The 21,983-nt window shown below is 34.8% G+C and overlaps 1 protein-coding gene across 6 annotated transcripts in view; it reads right to left on the minus strand.

Moving 5' to 3' along the window:
• Nucleotides 1-21,983, minus strand: part of Ubr5 (ubiquitin protein ligase E3 component n-recognin 5) — a 128,543-nt gene that overhangs the window by 15,581 nt on the left and 90,979 nt on the right. For 4 of the 6 annotated variants that reach the window (XM_046464606.2, XM_046464609.2, XM_058585648.1 and 1 more), the window contains exons 27-48: nt 21,515-21,663; nt 20,933-21,024; nt 19,625-19,771; nt 19,408-19,526; nt 19,179-19,305; nt 18,953-19,082; nt 17,850-18,010; nt 17,523-17,762; nt 15,280-15,403; nt 14,573-14,684; nt 13,644-13,775; nt 13,011-13,268; nt 12,202-12,470; nt 11,820-12,031; nt 8,802-9,032; nt 8,242-8,315; nt 7,063-7,235; nt 6,864-6,977; nt 5,686-5,906; nt 4,074-4,194; nt 3,885-3,989; nt 1,032-1,275 (exon numbers count right to left, since the gene is read on the minus strand). In XM_046464606.2, the coding sequence (XP_046320562.1) occupies nt 1,032-1,275; nt 3,885-3,989; nt 4,074-4,194; nt 5,686-5,906; nt 6,864-6,977; nt 7,063-7,235; nt 8,242-8,315; nt 8,802-9,032; nt 11,820-12,031; nt 12,202-12,470; nt 13,011-13,268; nt 13,644-13,775; nt 14,573-14,684; nt 15,280-15,403; nt 17,523-17,762; nt 17,850-18,010; nt 18,953-19,082; nt 19,179-19,305; nt 19,408-19,526; nt 19,625-19,771; nt 20,933-21,024; nt 21,515-21,663 (3,555 nt within the window). The remainder of the gene's footprint in view (nt 1-1,031; nt 1,276-3,884; nt 3,990-4,073; nt 4,195-5,685; nt 5,907-6,863; nt 6,978-7,062; nt 7,236-8,241; nt 8,316-8,801; nt 9,033-11,819; nt 12,032-12,201; nt 12,471-13,010; nt 13,269-13,643; nt 13,776-14,572; nt 14,685-15,279; nt 15,404-17,522; nt 17,763-17,849; nt 18,011-18,952; nt 19,083-19,178; nt 19,306-19,407; nt 19,527-19,624; nt 19,772-20,932; nt 21,025-21,514; nt 21,664-21,983) is intronic. The other 2 variants (XM_046464610.2, XM_046464605.2) reach the window with 1 other exon arrangement.

Consider the following 21,983-nt stretch of genomic DNA (forward strand, 5'->3'; position numbering starts at 1 on the left):
TAATTTCACTATAAATAATCTTGAGATGTCTTACATGATTAGTAATTTAAATATCTTCTTTATTCTTAATTTTTGGCACTAAAGCATTATAGGCCACCAGAACATTAGCTATAATTATTTTAAAATTTGTAACCCCAAGCTAGAGTATGGTTTCCTAAGGCATTTGCTAAGTTTCCATATTCAAAATCTGTTAAACTATTTTTATGATGAGACTATAGAAAGTCAAATGGTAAAAATGATGATGAAAAGCTGGTGAACTCTCCCCATTTTTTCACTCTCTTTCCTTTATACAGCTCATTCAGTTTTTATGGTGGTGGTTTACAGAACCCTAGTGATAAACAGGTAAAATTCAGAATTTTCTTTGTTCAATTATTGTTATCAGTCCACTGACAGGGCTGACATCTTCTGCCATACTTGACATGAATTAGCAATTATCAACTCATGAAGCTTTTGTAATTTTACTGATTTTTTAAATTTGCTAACTGAAATCTTGAAATTAGGTTAAGAGCCCTCACTCCAAAGTGTTGTTTCTCAATTAGGTAATAAGCTTGCACTCTTCTCAAGGACATTAATACAGAAAGCCTTACTTTAAAGGGGGGGGGGGCTTTTTAAATTAAAATAGTGAGCTAAGTCATGCAAGCTCCTTAACTCATGGGGGACTAGAAACAAGTTTGTAAATCATACTTAGAATAGCCTATCTAGAAAACTGCATTTTCTTCTCAAATATCTGTATCAATTAATACAGGGGGTAGAGGGAATACTAAGTGCAGTTTGCTTACTGAATTTTTATATCACCATATTTTTCACACCCACACTGAACTCCTGAAATAAGTAACAACTGATATGAGAAACCACTACAATCATAAACATCTAGCAAATGTGGCAGTAAATAAGCAATTAATCTAGAATAAAATTATATGAAATTGTAAATGTGCATTAAAATTCACTAAAAAGATTCATAAGCATTATTATTACTATTTTGATGAACAAGGAAGTAATTTTTGCTTGTTATGACACTAGTCTATACTTACTTGTGTGGGTACCTTTGTTGGCATTTTGGATACAATCTAGATTTGGCAATTTTTCATTTGACAAAAATGCTTGTGCAATGGCTGTATAAAAACTTCGTGCTACACCACTGCCCTCTCCTGGCTCGTCCTTAAATGTGACTTTTACTCTGTGGACAGCCATTGGAGTAGTTGCACATCTTCGGCCAAAATGATTGTTAAGCTGCCTCATAGTCTGCTGAATGAGGAGATCTCGATCCCGATCAACCTATTAAAACATGCCCAAAAGTAGTAAATCCATCACTGGAAATCACTTTGAAATTTTCTATGTAAAATGTGAAAAATGAATTTTACATTTTCTCTGATAGTTTTTCAACTTACAAGTACTGGGTTGTTAGAAGCTTATACATTCTAAAGCAAATTAGAAGGTTCTGCATTAAATCAGGACAATAGAATTTAATTCAATTTGAACATTTTGTTTTCAAAACTACTGGAAAACAATTTATTCTGTTTGGGGATAAACCAGGATAAATTCCAAATTAATTTTTAAAAAAAATGAATTCCTTGAAAACAATTTATTCTATTTTGGGATAAACCAGGATAAATTCCAAATGAATTTTTAAAAAAATGAATTCCTTGATAAAAGAAAACAAGCAAAGTGGAGTAAAATGACAATTGGAAAAACATTTACACCTTCTAGCAAAAAGATACATATTCATGAGCAACTATATATCATTCTAAAGATACATAAAGAATGTATAAAGTGTTAAGAAAAAACAACTTTGTAGAATAGGCAAAATACATTGCATTCATTTAAAAAAAAAAACTGATCCTAAATACAAAAGTTTTTTGGTGGAGAGGGTATTGAGGATTGGATCAAAGAGTGCTTAATCACTGAGCTACATGCCCCCCCCCCCAGTTCTTTTCATATTTTGAAAGAGGGTGTTGCTAAGTTGCTGAGGCTAGCCTGAACTTGTGATTTTCTTGCCTCAGCCTCCTGTGTCACTGGGATTATAGGCATGTACCACCATGCCTAGCTTAAAATAAGTGAAATCCAAATTGAAACTATACTAAAATGTCATTCCTTACCTAATCAGATTAGACAAAAATCTCAACAACTGCCAGAAAGATTATGGTGTGTCAATCATTTCATACTGACAGTAAGATACATGCATACACATACATACATACATACACACATACCAAAAACAAAAACAAACAAACAAAAACACCATTATGCAGAAGTACTTGCCAATATCTGGGAAAATTATATATGCACATATGCTATGGACCCAGCATCGCTGCCTAGGAATCTACCTCACAGACACATTAGCAAAACTGAGAAACAAACACAAGGTATGATGATTGTTGACTTGACTACACTATCTGGGATAGCAAAAAACTAGAAAACAAACCCAAATGTCTAGTCATAGGGGGGTTGCTTAGAAACATTGGTTAAAAACCATAAAATACACTACATTAAGCATTTATAAAAGGGGGAACACTTGTCAGTATAAAGCTATGGCTATACTGGATATACTGTTAACTGGGGGAAAAACATACAGTATGCTGGGGATGTAAGGGAAAATGAGTAATGAACATACAATTTTTTTAAATGGGGGAATACACTTTTTTAAATGGTGAACAATGGAAACTAGACATCTCTGAATATACCTTCTTATAAAGTTGACTTTGCAACATTATATATATTTTACATAATTAGTATAATATGAAATATAATTTATATTAAACTGTTTATATTTATTTATATTTATACTTTACTTTTTAAACCAACAGAGAAGGCAATTCCTAAAAACTAAAAGCAAAATGAAACAAAAGGCCCTAAAACCCACCAAGAGGAATTATTTCATGTGAGTAAAACCAATTTGTCTATCTCTGAGTATGATTTAAAGACAAACAACTACAACTTAAACTATTTTCAATAACCATTTCGTTGATGTTAAGTGTAGATGTTGTAATTCTAAGACTGCTGTGTATATACTGTGGGGGGAAAAGGAAGTGAATAATTTTATTCATGTTGTTGAGAAATTGGATTTTCCCTTTGGAACAAAGGAGACACAGATTTAAGGTGTAAGAGATGAAAATCACAAGCAAAACAACCTTGTGGTCCTAAATCTTGAATCTGAATTGGGAATATCTTTATGAATTCATAATGTGATTTTTCTTTTTTTGACTTGAGGTTGGAGCTGGGGGTGCATTTCCTTATACTAAAAACCTTAAAACAATGATCAACCCAGTATCAATGAGCAACCCAACTACCCACATGCAATCTCAAAATACAGTTTCCTACAAAACAGATTCAGGGGCTTCTTGAAGAAATGGATGATTTAAGGTTTGTGACAGAAATGCACATAAAAAATACTAGAAAAAAAGACTATTGGGATAATGTTAAAAAGGACTCAAAATTAGTCAAAAAGGAGACAACTAGAGCATCAGTAAGAATAATCTCATTGGAGGGTGGGGGATATAGCTCAGTTGGTAGAGTGCTTGCCTCGCATGCACAAGGCCCTAGGTACAATCCCCAGCACCACAAACATACACACACACACACAAAAGAATAATCTCACTGGAATGAAATATATCAAAACTGTTTAAATCCACAAGCACATTAAAACAAACAAACAAACAACAACAACAACAAAAAACAACTGAACACTCTTTGGTCTAAAGGATTCTAAATTTGCTCAGAAAACTACCATCCTAATTTGGGGATTATCATTTCTTTAATTTTTTTTCTCCATTTCTTTAAAGTTTTAATTGTAAATACATATTCCTAAGAAGATCTATTTGTTATTTTGGATATTTTTAAATTCATATAAATGGCATTCTGTAAGTATAGTAAGAAAATCTAAATACCTTTACCTCTAGTGATAAATCTCTTGACTGCTGGTTTCTCAGTTTTTCCATTTCTCTGCGGAATTTTGATTCTTTTACCTCAAAACCACCCAATTCAGTTAGGATCTAAAGGGGAGGGGATGACAAAATTACTTTCTGAAATATATTCTGATCAGGCAGAAAATAATTTAAAATGTACAAAATACATACTGATCCAGGTTCTGCTCCAACATCTTCCATGAATACTCTGCCAAATAGTTCTAAAGAAAGACGCCAACGTCCTAGCAGCATGTCATGGGAAATAACCATTCCCATGAAGCTACACTGTGGCCTATAAGAAATTTAAGGGGAGAGAGGAAATAATTTAACCAATGCCCAAAATTCTGGTCAATATTAGTAATTTACTTTGTATTTTAATATTCTAAGGTCTTCAGTATTACAAATTATGTTCTCTCTAATAAGAACATTTCCACAACTACTTGGAACATCATCCTGAGGGTGCCTCCTAACTTCAACTTTCATTTTACCTCTTTTCCTTAAAATCTAATGTCCATCTCCACTTAGGTGATTCACAGATCTCTCTCCAGATCAAACTTTCACAATAAACCAGAATTTTGAGTATCGGTGATACTCAATTCAAACTCAACATGTCTACAAGTCAATACGGACTCAAGGCAATGATATTTCCTCCTGATCTTTTTCATTATTACCATCTATTTCCCCTCTTGCACAGACTTGAAGCAAGTTCTTCCTCCTGTTCCTTCAGAGTAAAAAAAAGTTTATCTGAGTTTCTCTTCCTTACAAGATTTCTTTCCCATCCCCAAAGCCAGTATTCTACCTTAGCCTCCTTTTCCTCACTAAGTGGAACTAATAATAAGAGCTTTCTAACTGGTCTCCCCTCCAACCTGTTTCTATATATTCTAAACCTCTCAGCTCCAGCCATATTGCCTCTGGGAAGATTGTCCCACTCCAGTCTACACACTGTCCCTTAGCTACCGACTGTTTGTTAGACTGTTGTATCTTGTTTTCATTAGCCAGCTCATTAATTCCTTCTAAAATTTATCTGATTCCTTGTAACCAAAGAACATAGAGCATAAAACAAAGTGTAAACAAATCATTTGGAAGTTTCCCATACTGACCTACAGTATATACTAATGAATTTTTAAGTAAACAAAACCTGCCTCATGCTAGAGTATCACAATCTGTGAACCATGCAGAGTAGCCCAAGTAAGTACGAGTCATGCATCCAGAATATTCTACTCTTTCTAATTATCAATATGTCCCCATAAAGCTGTTGGTCACAAGTCTATAAATGGCAATTTGACATGGAGATATATATATATTAGTGAAAGGGGAAAATTCTGATTATCAATAGAATTTTTTTTAAAAAAATAGAGAATTTTTTAATATTTATTTTTTAGTTCTCGGCGGACACAACATCTTTGTTTGTATGTGGTGCTGAGGATCGAACCCGGGCTGCACGCATGCGGCACTGGGTTCGATCCTCAGCACCACATAAGTGTAAAATAAAGATATTGTGTCGACCTAAAACTAAAAAATAAATATTAAAAACAAACAAACAAAAAAAACCCCAAGGTACTATAAGTTCTTCAACGAAGTAAAAACAATGACAAGTCACACCCCAAATCTAGAAAATGAAATTTTAAAATGTAAATATCAAATAAACTAGAAAACCAAGAAAAAATTTGTGTATAAATGAAATAAAAATGAAATAAAACATTTATAAATAAAAATTCTTTAAAAGAAATTTTAATAGCTTGAAAGTAATGCAACAGAAAGAAAACTTTCACTTATCAAGTACCTGAAAGATGTAAGAGGTGGTCCTTCACTTTCAGTAAGTCCTATTTCTGCTAATAAACTACTTTTCAATTGTGCAGCAAGATCATGAGCAGATGGCCCTGGTTTTGAACTCTCAGTTTCTTCTGCCAGCACATTCTGTTCTTCCCCTTCTTTTTTTTGCCGATTTTGCATGTTCATTACATTTTTCAGATTGGCAGCATAAGACATTTTAGTTGGAAGAACCTGTGAATTTTTATATTTCAATGTTATACATTAAGAAAACAAATGAAGATTTTAACTTAGCAAGGCTCCATAGAAATTAATCCTTCTGGAGCTTTGCCTATAAAGTATACAGCCTCATCTTGTTTTGTGTGATTCCCCTGGCTGACCATCAATTCCAGTACAAAGTAAAGAGAACTTCTGAAGGAATCTTTACAATACCTCTGATACTTAAGTCTCTTGCACATTTTTAGTATTGCATTCTCCTTCACCACTTAGATAATTTTAAAATGCTATTCAACTACATTTTTTCTACGTTACTACTTTTTCAGGACAAAAAGTGTTGTTTTTGGCTCTAAATTCAGACTTGAATCTTAAACTAGATCTGCCATGTGAAACAGACATTCTCACATGAAATCTATTTATAATCTCTCATGTCTTAATTTCTTACCCATAAAATCAGGATAACAACACTTCCTACTCACCATGGTTATAAATATTAAAATAGTGCCCAAGACCCAGAATTACTCAATAAATGTTAGATATCACTAATCTGACCTTCTTTATCTACAACTTTCTTTGTGTATACTGAAGACTGCACCCAGGTATGCTTTACCACTGAGCTATATCTTCAGCGCCTCTTTAAGACAGGGTCTCACTAAATTGCTGAGGCTGGCCCCAAACTCATGATCTTTCTACCTCAGCCTCCCGAATCACTTGGATTATATATGTGAATATTAAAATTGTCAGTACTGTGTAAGGATCAACTCTGTGAAAGAAAGCACATAACAAAACTGACCTAACAGAGCAAGTTAATGACAGTGGTGGAATTCCTTCTATGGTGTTATTAAGGCAGGAATTTTGGACACCTCTATTATTTAGGGAAATAAAATACTTTGAATTAATGCATTTCTAAAAATCTAGACACTGAGACAAGTTCTTCTTAACAAACATTCTATTACACAGACTTTTATATCTTACCTCAAGGCAGTTTCTGTCCATTGTAACCTCCATTAAGCACTTCCCACTACTGGCAGATGAAGAATAAAGACCTTGACTTGGACGGCCAAAAAGATCCTCTTTTCTAGCATTTGGCTGAAATTTTAATAGATATTCTAGTTATATTAAACACTTAAAACAAATGGCAGTTAGAAAGAAACCTAAGACTAGTTTAATTCACCTGCAGCAAATGTGGCTGATCAGCCAAAGGGATGGCTTCAGCCAGAGGCACTTCAAATGGATTTGGGGGTATGCACCCCAGGAAAGTCATTGAGTCTGAACGTCGGAAAAATGGATGGTTTTGGCCAGTCTCTGCAGGAAGAGAGTCATCGTCCTTATCATTCAGAGTAGCACCTAAATATAAAAATAAAATGTTTTATTTAATAAAAATAATTATTAGGGAAGAATAAAAGACCATTAATCTGTTGTATCCAAAATTCCTGATCTTTTTATAAAAATTATAATGAACTCAAAAACAAGTTAGTAGTCCATAATTTTGATATTTTAAAGTTATAATTCAAAATATAATAGTTTGATATGGTTACAGTGGTAAATTTTATGTATATTACAAAAATTTTAAAATGCAAAATAAAAAATGTAACAATAACACTGTTCCATTCTGTACTGGTTAGTGCTTCTTGTATCGTTCTATATAGAACAAGATTCCTAAGCATATCAGGACCCAACTCACTGATGACTCCAAAAGGAAAAGATACCCAGGAGCTGTAATCTGAGCATTTATTTACCACAGTAAAATAAACTTGGGCAACTCATGTATCTCAACAATCAATCGACACACTGGGACCAACTCTCCTTAGTGAAAGAAAATTTGGGCAATGCTTAGTGTGTTGTTACCTATGACTGGATTCTCAAAAATAGTAGTCAGCTGTCTTTCCTTAGGCTAAATAAAAGTACTAGTTGAGAATAAGAAGCTTCTAACTGAAATACTAACAGAAAACTATAAGTTGGCTATAGAAGATCCCCAAGTACTGTGGTATAAAAAGTTATGAAAAAAAATTCTTTAGTTTATATTAACTGCTAAAAGTTTTGATATTCAGAAGTGATTTTCATTTTCTTTACTACATCTAGAAAATACAAAACAGACAAATGTAAAAAAGAAATATAGTAGGAAAAATATCCAATATTTAAAAGTTTGTAACAGGTCTTTAATCCTTAATTATGAAATATATAATGCAAGGATGTGTAAAAGAAAAATGGACAGAAGCGATAAGAAATGGGACATAGAGAAGAAAAGAGAAATTCCCACCCAGACAGAAAATAATGAAGTTAAAAAGCTTGAAGGGGAAATACTGAGGCAGCCATTTCTTGAAGTAGATTAGCAGATTTTCTGTGCACTAACTTTGATTGGTGTCATCATCATTTTCATGTTCTGAATCTTCATTATCAATACCCAGTTCCAAAAGTTCTCGTGTCCTTTAAAAAGACAAGTGAATCGTTTTCAATGAAATTAGTTGTATAATCTGAACAGGAACAAAGGCAAGGGGAACCCAAAACAAATAAACAAACAAAAAAAACACTGAAGAGGTCAGTTTGATATCTGATTTCTAACACTATGGTATAGTTTCAGATTCTGGAAAATGATTTACCAATCAGCCTAATGTATTACAATAACAAAAAGAGAAGCAAAAATCACCCCAAGAAATATGAGTACCTGTAAAAACTCTAAATAGAAAACACAGTAAGTACTCAGGCTGAACTATTTTAAGTATGAAGCTTAAATGCATTCTTAGGTTTCCCATTTTAAGTTAGGACCTGCAACAGAAAAAAAGTTATACTTTCCTACATAAATGTTCCTATACTGTTTTTCTTTTGCATTGCTGTTCTCCTTTACTCTAGAATTTCCCTGCAGAGACCATACCAAGCAAGTATTTCTTAAAACTAGCCTCATCGTAAATATACCTTTTACGTTCCAACTGAGGAGTATCCAATGTCGTCTGCTGGTTCATTGCTTTAATCCAATATATAAGGGCTTGAAAAACATAGGCCACATGCTTCAATGAACAAACATCCAAAACTGGAAGAACATCAGAATGTTCATCATTATGAGACCGCATTAAAGAGAGAGCATAATTTAGGAAGTCTCCTCGAGCAGACATCATTCCTTGTCGGGCGCTAAGCAATGTGGCACGTCTACAGGGGGAAAAAAAATTAAACAAGTTTACAAATAAACACAAATGTGAAATCTGCCACTATCATAAGTAGGCAAAACTACAAACTGAGAACATTCATAAATACTCATTAAGCCTGTGGCTCTGCTTTAGAAATATAATCACTGTGTACAATTTATAGTCCTATACTTATTGTATAAGAAAGGAATTGTATCCTTCAGAATGGCAGAAGAACTTCTTCCCTAAAAACGGGGATTCTCAAACTGCAAGGTTCCCCCCAACCCCCCCCCACTACCACTGCCACCCCAAATCACCTGGAAGGTTTATTTAAACAGATAAGCTGACCCCACCTCCATAGTTTTTGGTAGGTCTGGATAAGGCCCCAATATCTGTATTTCTAACAAGCTCCCAGATAAGGTTGAAACTGCTGTTCTAGGGATCACACTCTGGGAATCAATTGCTTAAAATGATAACAAAATCATAAACAACAACAAAAAAAATGGATAAACTGGACTTTACTAAATTAAGAACTTTTGCACTTCAAAGAATAATATCAAGAACACGAAAAGATAACCCAGAGAATTAGGACAAAAATTTTTGCAAAAACATACATTTGATAAGGAACGTGTATCCAAAATATATGAAGAGCTTAGACAACTCTTAAAAAAAAAAAAAAGACGAACCAATTAAAAACTGGGTGAAAGCGGGGCATAGTGGTGCATGCCTGTAATCCCAGCACCTTGGGAGGCTGAAACAAGAGGATCATAAACTCAAGGCCAGCCTCAGCAACTTAGTGAGACCCTGTCTCAATAAAAAATAAAAAGGGCTAGGGATGTTGTTCAGTGGCAAACTGCCCCTAGGTTCAATTTCCTGTACCAAAACAAAACAAAAAGCAGAACAAAACTGGTGAAAGATCTAAACAGACATTTTGCCAAACACCCAATTAACACATGAAAAGACGATCAACACCATTAGCCATATTAAGAAATGCAGGACAAAACCAATTCCATAAGATACTATGTCACATCCACTAGGTGGCTATAATCAAAAACATAACAAGTGTTGGTAAAGATGTAGAGAATATATCTAAGAGAACCGAAAATACATGTCCGTACAAAAACCTATACACAAATGGGTGTAACTGCAGTATTACGCTCAATAGTGAAAAGGCTAAAATAATTCAAAATGTCCATCAACTGATGAATAAACATAATGTGATATCAATGAAATTTCAGGAAGTAATAAGGAATTAAGTTATTGAAACATGATAAATCTCAAAACCATTAGGCTAGGTACAAGAAGGTATATATTATGATTTCAATAACATGAAATGTCTGGAACATATAGAAATAGGAAACTGGGTGGGGAGGTAAGGGGAAATGGAGATGACTGCTTATAGTTATGTGATTGCTTGCAGAAAATAAGAAAATATTTCAAAATTGATTGTGATGACAGTTACACAGCTCTGAAAAACCAATGAGTAAACTGCACAGTATGTGATTTATATTACAATAAAGCCGTGGGGAGTGGGAGAGGGAGGGAGGGAGAAAGAACACACAATACTGCCACCAATCAGGATCCATGAAGAATTCTATGTTTGTTTTTGATACTGAGGATTGAACCCAGGGGTACTTAATCACCAAGCCACATGCCCATCCCTTTCTGACACTTTACTAAATAGAGACCGGGTCTCACCGAGTCGATTAGGGTCACACTAAATTGCTAAGGATGGCTTTGAACTCACAATCCTCCTGCCTCAGTCTCCCGAGCCACTGGGATTACAGGCATGTGCCACTGCACCCAGCGAATTCTGTGTTCTCTGAGTAGTGACCTAAGCCTAACAAAGACAAATCTTTTAATCTTTGTGGAGCAGGCTTACCAGGACACAGAATAGCTGCTGGCTTCCAAATCTATATCTCTAGTCCAAACATCTATTCAATTTTGCATACTAGGCATGTGTCCATTCCACTCTACATTTTTCTCTAATTTTCCTGTTATTCAGGATCAAAGTGTAAATATAAATACTGCCTCGACCTGCTCTTCCCTTCATAAGGCCCTAAATTCTTGTATGTATGATTTCAATGCTTCTCGTCCCTCGGTAATTAACTATTAACTCTCTTGAAGATTCCAACAATTGGCTTGTTTTCTAAACTCCTAATTATTCTAATCCATAATTGGGGGGAGGGGGTGAAGGAACTTTGGATTGTGCAGCAGGGAATGAGGTGGTAGGGTATGGAGATGGGCTAGATGGCAGAATGAGATGGACATTATTACCCTTTATACATGCATGATTACACTACTTGTGTGACTCAGTAGCATGTTCCACCAAAGGAAGCAGCAGTTGTGCTTCATTTGTGTATTTGCCAAAATGCATTCCGCTGTCATGTATAACAAATTACAACAAATTTAAAACATTTTTTTAAAAAGTATAGACAGACACACAACTAAAGAGAAGTGTTGATGATTACATACACATTCCCCATCTTAAGTACAAAGTTAATTCACATTCAAAAAAAGTTTTCCATAAATATATGCCTTGCAGAGGGAAGGCAAGGAGGCTTAGGTACAATAAGGCAAGGCTATGAGCCATCAACTTCAAAAATGAAGACTTTATTACCAGACCCTAACAAAAATGGGTTTTTTTAAAAAAATAACTGGAATTATAGCTAACTTATTTTGCTTTAAAAGAGTAATATCCAGGCATTTACTTTCTCCTTCACAACAAGATCAAATGTAATAGCACTCAAAAAGCTCAAACCTTCTAGATATAAGAACTGTCTCAACACAAAGTACTTGAAGAATTTCATACCGTCTGCCTTCAAGAGTTCGTAAACTAGCCTCTTCTCGCGCAGTCATCCTCTCCCTTCGCGCTGAATTCTGAGAAGCGTGAAGAGGATGATTTGGATGTCCCGGATCACCAGCAGATGCTAATGCAGAACCATAACGTAATTGAGCTTCAGTAGAATCCATAATACTGACCATCCAGTTCCAAGTGGGAATAAGCTTTTCTTCTACATAGTTCTATGAAGACCAAACTAAAATAGTTAAAACTATCCAAATAGAGCTAAATTTGATGTAGTAGTAGTATGTCAACATTTTAAACATTTGTGATATTAATACCCATTAACTGGAATTCTCATAATTGATAGCCAAAAAAAAAAAATTTGAGCAACTTTTCAATAGTTTCATACCTGTAAGTTTACTGCATCTTGGTAAGTCAATTTCACAGCTGCTGGAATCTGAGAGTATACTAGGTGATTATACTTAGGAATAAGGCCCATCAAGTCCGAGATTTGTCTGATGACAATGCTGTAAGCCCTGGCTAAACTGCTTGCAGATGTTAAGTAGCTGCTGGCATTGCTAGCTTCCAAAGCAGCTGCTGCAGCTGCAGCACTTGTACTGATGGTACCACTCCGGCGTAAATTTGAAGGATCAATATAAATCAAACCCGCGGAACTTGCTATAAGGAAAAAGGACAATCACAATGAGCTAATGTCAGTTGCCAACTCTGCTGCTGTGGCACTGTATATACTTCTGTAAATCTAAATGGTCAACTGTTAATAGTGAGCGAAAACCTTTTCCTAAACATACACTAATTTGAGGGAAGTGTTAGGAAGAACAAGAATTAATATAATGTTCTCAACCAATGGTGACTTTATACTTCCCATCCCCTGGCAAAAGGGGGCATTTGGCAATGTCTGCAAACATTTTTAACTATCACAACTGGGGGGAAATGAGGAAAGTGGGGTGAGAGGGTTGCTCCTGGCAGCTATTAGACCCGGAATACAGATGCCCTTTAACATTCCTAACAATAAAAAATTATCCAGAACAAGGTAGAAATAGTGCAAAGGTTAAGAAACCTTGTGATAACCATATAACCTAATTTTTATATTTGAAACTCAACAAAATAATAAAACCACAAAACTAATTGTTTTTGAGATGAACATGATAATTTAAAACACTATTTATACTCTTAGAAATACTCAGTTTTTAGACTTACCTGCAGGTGTGGATGTACTGGATGGGGCTGTGCTGGCTGCTCGCTGATGCTGGGTGTTACGAACAGCCCACTGCATTGAACGGGGAGCTTGGGCAGCACCATTGGCATGGGAGCTATTCGTGGTTCTTTCTAAAGGTTCATCAAGCATAAAGGTCTCCTGTTCTATGTCGTCACTCTGACTACTGCTGCTATCAGAATCACTTGAGTCATTTGATTGAGAATCATCTTCAGAAAAAAAGGCAGGAACACTGCTCGCTCCTAAATTTTGTATTTTTAAAACCAAAACACTGTGAGTTTGTTGATAGTTAAAATTACAATGTACACCCTCAATCAGGAAAATATGCATATTAAGCACAATGCCAGGCTGTATGCAATAGTCCACAAAACCCACCACTGAAATAGCTCAATTAGAAAGAACTCTTTTAAATGAATCAATCTTTTAAATAACCCATTATTTAAAAGCCAGAAACGTTGGGGGGGGGGGGGAGAGGATAATTAAAATAATACCTTCTTCAGCATCTATAGAGAAAAAAGATGAAGTTATTTTCAAAAGTTTTTAACCACCCTTGTACACATTATACTGAGTATTAACCATTTCATATTGAACATACATTGCCAAGTAAGGCAACACACCTGCTTCTGAACCAGCAGTTGCTGCAGTGACAACACTTCTGCGCCCACTAGCATTGTCTTGGTTGCTGTGGTTACTTTCACTGTCACTTTCTGTTTCAGCTGCTGCTAACAAATCCAGCTCCATGTCACTCCCTAGAAAATATATTTAAATAATATTAAGGAAAAAAGCATAAACTCACTATGGATCAAGACAGCATTTGATAAGCCACAATATCATAAGGGTAAGGGAGGTGGGGGGAGGGCAGTGAGAAGATAATTACTACATTGAGAATAAGTGACTAATCCGCATTAGAAAAGCGATGAGGGAAATTATTATGGTCAGTGGACTGTTACATAGCAATTCAAAATCTCTCCTGCAGAGTCTTAGATATCTGCAGAAAAGTACTGGGGGACATCAGGCAGAAGACTAAACTAGGTTCCCCTTCTCCGTTTTTGTCTGCTTTATATATTGGAGTTCCAAAAGGAGAAGTTAAAAATGCTCATTCCTTGTATTTCACAGTAATAAATCAAAATCTATAAATTCTAAAAATGTGCTTTTTGATTATCTTAGGTGAAAAAGAAAAGTCACAAAAATTATATATATAATCTTTAAAAAAACATGCATGGGAATAGAGCAGTACAGGAGAAGAGTGCAAGTTTAAAAGATTGTTATCTCTGTGGGATTATGGGTGATAAAACGCTCTAATTTCCAAATGTTGTGTAATGTAACTAAAATTATTTTAATTTTTAGAAGTCTTTTATGAAAAGAAAAAGGGAGAAGAGGATTATTTTATATATCTATATAGCCACCTCCTAAAATATTGAAACATATGTTTCAGAATCCCTTGGCAGAAAGCAAGTCGGACAATTGTACATCAAATGGGGTTTTTCTCTCCTTTTAAGGAACCTGGTTAACTCATACTGAATAATTTATCAAATAACCTGCATACCATCTTCATCATGCTCATCATGTTGTCCCTCTGCCTCAGCATTTTCTTCCCCATGTTCTTCCTGTTCATCATGATGATCCTCTTCTCCAGCCACACCCTCCACCACCTCAACCTAAATCCAGAATCTTATTTGTAGACAATGAAAGTATATAATAAACCCATACCTCTAACTAGTGCTCCTCTGCAGCAACTAGTAAACTAAAATACAAAGATCTCTAACAATGAGAAGTACTACATTATATACTAAGCAGTTATAAAATTTTTTTGCTAGCAACAATTTGTTACCAAAACTACTGTCGACATATCCCAAAGTTTATGCAGAGTCCTAAAATTAAAAGTATAAAGAAAATTCTTCTGGGGGTGGGAAGAGGGTTTTTTATATAGTTCAGCCATTATAAAATTGAATATCCTCTCATTCAAATACATTGCCCAAAACTACTGAATTTTTTTCAACAGTGAGAATATCTTAACTCTTAACCCTTACGTAGAAATAGTTTATGTGCACAATTTCCTAATATCTAGTGTATCAAGCATTATTAAAATCATTTTAATAGGTAACCATAAGTTACACATTAATATATAACACAAGTCTACAGGCTAGATGCAAATGGAAACAGTTAAAGAGCATATAGTGCAAATGCAGAGAATGACTATATATATATATCCTTCCCAGATACAAGCTTTTCATCTACCACAATTAAAACCACCTCTTCCACATCTGCTGAAACAATATCATCCTGTTCTTCATCTCTGCCCCTAACAGGCTGGGACTGGCTGATGTGCCTCTGCTGTGGATTCCGGACGATATAAGATGATTGAGACTGGCTGGAGCTGTAAGGAATCAGCAGGTTTATGAGTATACTGTTGCCACATCTCAGACATAATGCACATACTTTCATGCTTCTCATTAAGAGTTTAGTTCATTTCATTGCACATGAGACTATTTTAAGTCTAACTTGAGAATTCTTGAAACATTAATCTACAGTACATTAGGAAATATAAACTCAAAAGAAGTTATTTTACTATAGATTTAAATTACAACTCTCATAATTTGCTTTTACTTTTTAAATAAGTCCATTTTAAATCTGTTGATAGACATATTTGCATAAATCCTTCCCATTGAAAAATTATATGAAGGAAAAAAATCTTTTCCACTGGTTTTCTGCAGCTTCCAAAGGCTTTCATGACAACACTTCATTAACAGAAAGTGTGCTCATCAAAACACATTAAGGAAACCTGACATAATTTCTATTTTGCATTAACCACTGAGTTGCTAATGTAACGAAAAATGTCAGTTTAAAAGTATGGCTTTAAAATACAGTAATAACCAAAAGTGGGGTGGTGAAAGTTTCACTTCCCTCAAAACCTGATGTCGAAACAGCCAAAAGACAGATGCCTCCATTATAAAGTAGAGAAAAAATGCTTTAAATGTAGGCCAGAGATCTGAAGACAGTTGTTAAATGATACTGTAATGATACCTTAGGAATTAAGAAACTCAATTTAAAAAAGGTTAAAGTCAAAAGATTTTAAGTGGTTGTGCCATTAGTGTTCTCGCCTCACCTTAGATCTCTGAGAAATGAAAATTAGAGCAGTTACATGTGAGAGCAACTGTGCCTTCAAATAATCAACCAAGTAGTCTTGATGCTGTGTTTAACACAAAAACTTTAATGGTAAAACAGTTACTGTAAATTAGGAGAGGCAAAGAGATGAAAAGGATATTTCTAACCACTGAAGAGACTACAACATTTCTACAATATGAAAAAATAAGTCATGCCAGGCACAGTAGCACACGCCTATGATCCCAGCAGCTCAGGAAGCTGAGGCAGGAGGATTGCAAGTTCAAAGCCAGCCTCAGCAAAAAGTGAGGCACTAAGCAACTCAGTGAGACCCTATCTCTAAATAAAATATAAAATAGGGCTGGGGATGTGGCTCAGTGGTTGGGTGCACCTGAGTTCAATCCCTGGTACCTCCCCACCAAAATCAACAGTGTGAAACCACAACTAATAAGTATTTTCTTTGTTAAAATAAACACCTTGGGGAAAACGGGCAGCAAAACTACAGTTCCTCAAGGTAACCACTTACAGAAACTATGTACTTCATATTATGATACTACCAATACACAAATCACTCCCATTTAGAAATGGGAGTTTCACCCTTTTTCCCCACCAGAGACTTGCTGACACAGTGAAGGGCCACAGGCCTAAAATCTAGTCTAAAAAAGCTATGTTAAACCTTTGGGGCATAACAGTTTTGAAGAGTTGGAGGGGAGGAACAGAGAAAGTAAAGCTACTGCGTTCAACACTTCATACTCAATGGATGATACATAATAGTCATGCAAGGGAAATGCAAGCATCTGGTCAAGTGTATGCTTTTAAACACTTGGTCAAAATACACCCTTATGGGAAGAGTTGACTACAACCATATTAGATGAAGGGCTTGTAATATCAGAAAACATTAGCAATATCTCAATTATCAGAGGAGATCTGGAAGAGTTTGGGACAAGAATCAAGTAAAAGGATTGGAGTAAAATGCTTTAATAATGAATTAAGAAAAAGGACAAGATGACATAAAACTTGAAACTCAGTAAAAAAACTAATGGATAGTGTTTAGAGATGAGTTGATGACCAATTTTTTTGTGTTCTACAACAAAATCAAGGGAACAGAGACAAAACTTCATAAGGTAATATAATACCACTTAAGTACTGATGAGTCCCTCACAGAGAATCTGATCAGTAGCATAACCTCGAGTCCAGGTAGATTTCACTAAAAAAAAACATTTGATAAGGAGGTAGATTTGACAAGTCTGAAGATAAATATCTTGAAAGTACTTTCACATGTCCCCAAATAAAATATCTGCACATAAATAATCATGCATACCACCTATATGTTTATGCAAACATGACATCAACAGAGAATAAATTAATCATGATTTCTTATAGTAGCAATTTACCTGCTAGACTGATCAGATGATGGTCGTGGTGGCAATGGTTCTACTGAAAATAGTTCTTCACTGCCTTGCATGGCATCTATGCTAGTACTAGCCAGAGTAAATGGTGCAGTGGGGCGAGCAATCCCCATTCTGACAGGAACAATCAATGACTCTGCAACGTTGCACAATTCTTCTACCGCATAAGGTAGCAATGCTTGGAATACACGCTTGCATTTTCCAATTGGTTGTGGAATAAAGTTGCTGGGGCAAAAAGGGAAATAAAGAAATATTTTATGAGTCCTGCAGAAAAAAATGTTGTAAAAGCCAAAATATATAAGGATGGCTTACTTTTTCTTTTTGGATGAGGCCATTTCCACACTAAGAATGACAAAAACTCTTGCAACTGAACGTAGAAACCTCATTGTCACAGCAATAGCTTCTTCTCGACGTCCAGGTGTGTATTTGTTTTGGAGTTCTTTCACTAATGTACCTAGTAGAGTATCTAAAAGCTTTAAAAATAATTGTAATTGTTCTTATTAAGATATTTCATAAGACAGTAAAACATTCATTAAGTAAAAAGCCTAACATTTTTCAGTTAACATTTCATAATAGAATTTCAAAATAAATTTAACCAAAACATTCAGTCTCTCACTGTGTTCCATAAATAGGTCCCAATTGTATGATTTGTTTTTGTTCCATAATCTGATGTAAATCAGAACAGAAATACCAAATATATCAAAAGAACTTTTTCACTTACTGTACTCACAAACAGCAGATTCAAATATTTATGTTACATTCATAATCCCATCTCCCTCATTCAACTGATATCACTTTCTAATCTTTTCCATGTGTGATTTACCACACAGATATTAATTATAGAAAAAAAATCCAATTCCATGTAACTATTTCTCTATCACTTTTTTGGGAGGGGTGGGGGGAGATACTGGGAACTGATCCAAGGAGTCCTCTCCCACTGAGATGACCTATCTGAGACCCTATCTCAGAAAGTTGCTGGGCCTCAAATTTGCAATTGTTCTATCTTACCCTTCCAAGTAGCTGGGATTACAGGCATGCACCACTGTACCCAGCTCTTTATGACAAGTTTTCAGAATTTCAAAACAAATTTATTTTTATTGCACTTGACAATGACAGGTTGTTTTCCAAATATGGTCCTCAATGCAATGCCACCTCATCAGTGCCTGAGTATGTTCTTTTTACTATAACCTCATTAGCACTGAGTCTTAGTTCCAATTTGGATTTGTAACACATTTTAGGTTTTTTATTTCGAATTAAAGGAGCTTCTGCTGTTATATTCAAATCATCCCCAAATTTGATTCCCTTAAATGTACTGCTTAATCAGAGCCTATCAATACTAAGAGGGATTTGGCTTTTAAAACCATGCAATGCAAATTAAGAAAAAAATACTTATAATAAATATTCAAAAAGCTTACCAAAATATCTGCTGTACACTTGACTATAAGGCAATGAGTGAAACAGTCCAGCCGAATTGTGCCACTTTGTTGATTGAGATATACTTGCTCTTCTGGCAAAAGATGGCCTATCCTACTGCTGGCACTCAGACTTGAGGGGGGAAGGAGAGACAGAATGCACTGTAAAAACCTACACTAACATGGGAAATACACAAATCTAAAAAATGTTTTCTTAATGAATACATACGGGTCTTTATTCTCCTGTGACCCAAACATAATCATAGATTTCAAAGCATTCCAGTCCTGTAGTACACGCTCCAATGCAAGCTGGGCAAATCTTGGAGGCTCTAAATCATGATCAGGCATATCTGAATCTAAAAAAGAAAAGAGAGAGAGAGGAAAAGAAACAAAATAGTAAGATAAAAATACAACCTAACTGTTTTTCATAAAAAATCAGAAGTATTAAATTTACTCACCTTCAGGACTAGCTGTTTTTCGATTACGATCTTCCCTGATTCGAGGTGGCCTATACTGGCAATGCTCCACAGTCTGCCTGGCTACGGTCTGCACTAAAAACAGCAGAAGGTGCTCTCCCCTGCCAAACAGAACAGTGTGGTAAGGGTGGGGGAAGGTTACTAAAAAGTGCCATGATCCTTCTATTTTACTCATTTTGTGTCCTAAAAATCCACTTGCCTACTGTTTGGCAGAGTGACCAGATTAGTAGCAGTGAGCAGGCGATAAAGTAGATCAAGACGAGCAGATTTCTGTCCAGCAATTAGAGTTTTACATTTACATTTCTCCCAACAATCACAATAGGCTGTTGGTGATGTCCGTTTGAGTCTAGAAAGAATTCACCAAAAGTTAAGTACTAAAATTCTTAAAATTTGCAAAGATCTTTACTGACATTACTAAAGCACAATTCACTGAAACTAGATATTAATATTTAAATGTAAAGTGTTAATTGTTAAAACATATACAACAGGAAGGATCACTTTTATGGTATGAAGTCTATAAAACTACACAAAATTCCCCTGAATTACACTTTAATGACTCAAGTGAAGTCATTTCTGTTAATGTCTTTCCTGAATTCTGTACACCCCTAATCTAGTTTAAGTAATCTTCCTGTAGGCATCTAATGACTTTACAGACAGCTATTTCTCATATGTGTTCTCTATGTGACAGGACTACAAATCCTGTCAGGACAGGGATCGCCTTGTTCACCCCCATCCTAGAATCAGTGTGGTGAGCAAGTTAAACGAAAAACAGGTTACCACTTTTAGATGCTTAAAATAAGGAAAAGTAAGAATATCAGCAAATATTATAACTAAGCATCAATGTAAGAAATTTCCACTCATCCTATAGGGCTACTTATTTTAGAAACATAATAGATGGCTTTTATAATCCAATTCTCTATTACCTATAATATCTATACATCTTTAACAACTTTAAGCTGATGTTCCTGTTGATAACATTATAGATGTTAGTGCTAGGGTATTTTACTGTGTGCTTCTATGAAAGCTAATAAAACTAGCTGGAATGACTAATTCTGCTAAAAAGGAAGATTACTACACTTAGTTTAAAAAGTTAAATAAGGGACAGTCCAATTATTCACCATGATTCACTCAATGCTTACAGCAATTTTCTTCTAATAGACCCTATGGGGTTGGGTTGGGGAAGATGGCGGGGGGTGGGGGGTATCTTTGCAGAATACAGACAAATAGTTCTGCCCACATTTTTCTGAAAAGATTAATCTGATCCTAGTCACAGTGTATGATCATATATTCCTTAGCACATGAGCCTACATGTAGCACATTAGGACTAGCATTTCACAGTATAATCTAAATCAAGAACCACATTTTTATACATAAACTGGCTTTATGAGGGAAACATGAAAAAACATCACACTTTTTGAATTATATATCAATAAAACATGGCAGCATAAACTACATTATTATAGCAATATAAATCTAGCTTGTAAAATTAAACTAGAATTGTACTTACTTGCAATCATGACCTTTATGACAAACCCTTGCACATTCTGTACAACAACATAGTGACTCCAGCAAACCACAAGTTCGACACTCAAAAATATCCTAAAATTACAATTTTAAAAGAATAATTATGTATATATATCTACATAGAAATTGTTTCTGGTATTTTCTAAAATAATTCAATCTCAGTGATAGCAGAATAAAACTAATAATGCTCTAGAAAAGATGCTATATAAGATTATAGTAACTATATAATTTATAAATTATATAAGTGAAAACCAAATTCTATTATTATGATAAAAATAGTTTATATCACCTCAAGAAAGGCATTATATATAATTATAAAAATCTGTATCAAGATTTGCAGACTACTGAACCTATTTAGACTCTCAATTCTTAAAATCTGCCATATTTAAGTTAATAATGAACTCCTGCTTCATTTATTTAGGAATTAAGTCAACATTTATTTTCTTTAGAGAATTTTATGACTCATAGTAAAAAGAAAAATACTTATAATCTGAAAGCCAAAAACTCTATAGCTTTTCAAACATAAACCCAAAGACAGCATAAATACAGACAAAAAATAATTTACCTGGTTAATGTGCTCTGCTCCAGTCCAAGTAAAACTGCAGGTATCATTACAACACAAGACATATAAAGGAGAGTCATCAGGGTTGGTACCTGATGGACAAACCATTCCCATAAATACATCTTCCTCTTTTTCACTTGAGGATCCTTCATCTAAAACAATCATGAATACAGTAGTTATCTCTCAAAAAAGGAGGACTTAATAACAATCTCCTATACGTTCTCCAAATGGAAAAGCCTTAACATTTATGCAGTATTCATTAGAAACTACTGCATATTAATTTCTAAAAATTGATGCACAAAGTCAACAAGCATGGAAATCCAGCAAATCCTGAAGCAAAGAAAAGCCAAATCAAAATTATAACCAAACATGACGACTATCTGACTCCTCAGCAGTGTGTCAGGCAGTTAAGGCTGCAGCCTTAGCTCTATTTAGCAAACCATGGACCATCTCATAAATTATTTATTATCAG

The sequence above is a fragment of the Marmota monax genome, unplaced genomic scaffold, assembly GCF_021218885.2.
Source record: "Marmota monax isolate L192 unplaced genomic scaffold, Marmota_monax_Labrador192_F-V1.1 WCK01_AAM20220418_F8-fsc00003, whole genome shotgun sequence".
Classification (NCBI taxonomy): domain Eukaryota; kingdom Metazoa; phylum Chordata; class Mammalia; order Rodentia; family Sciuridae; genus Marmota; species Marmota monax.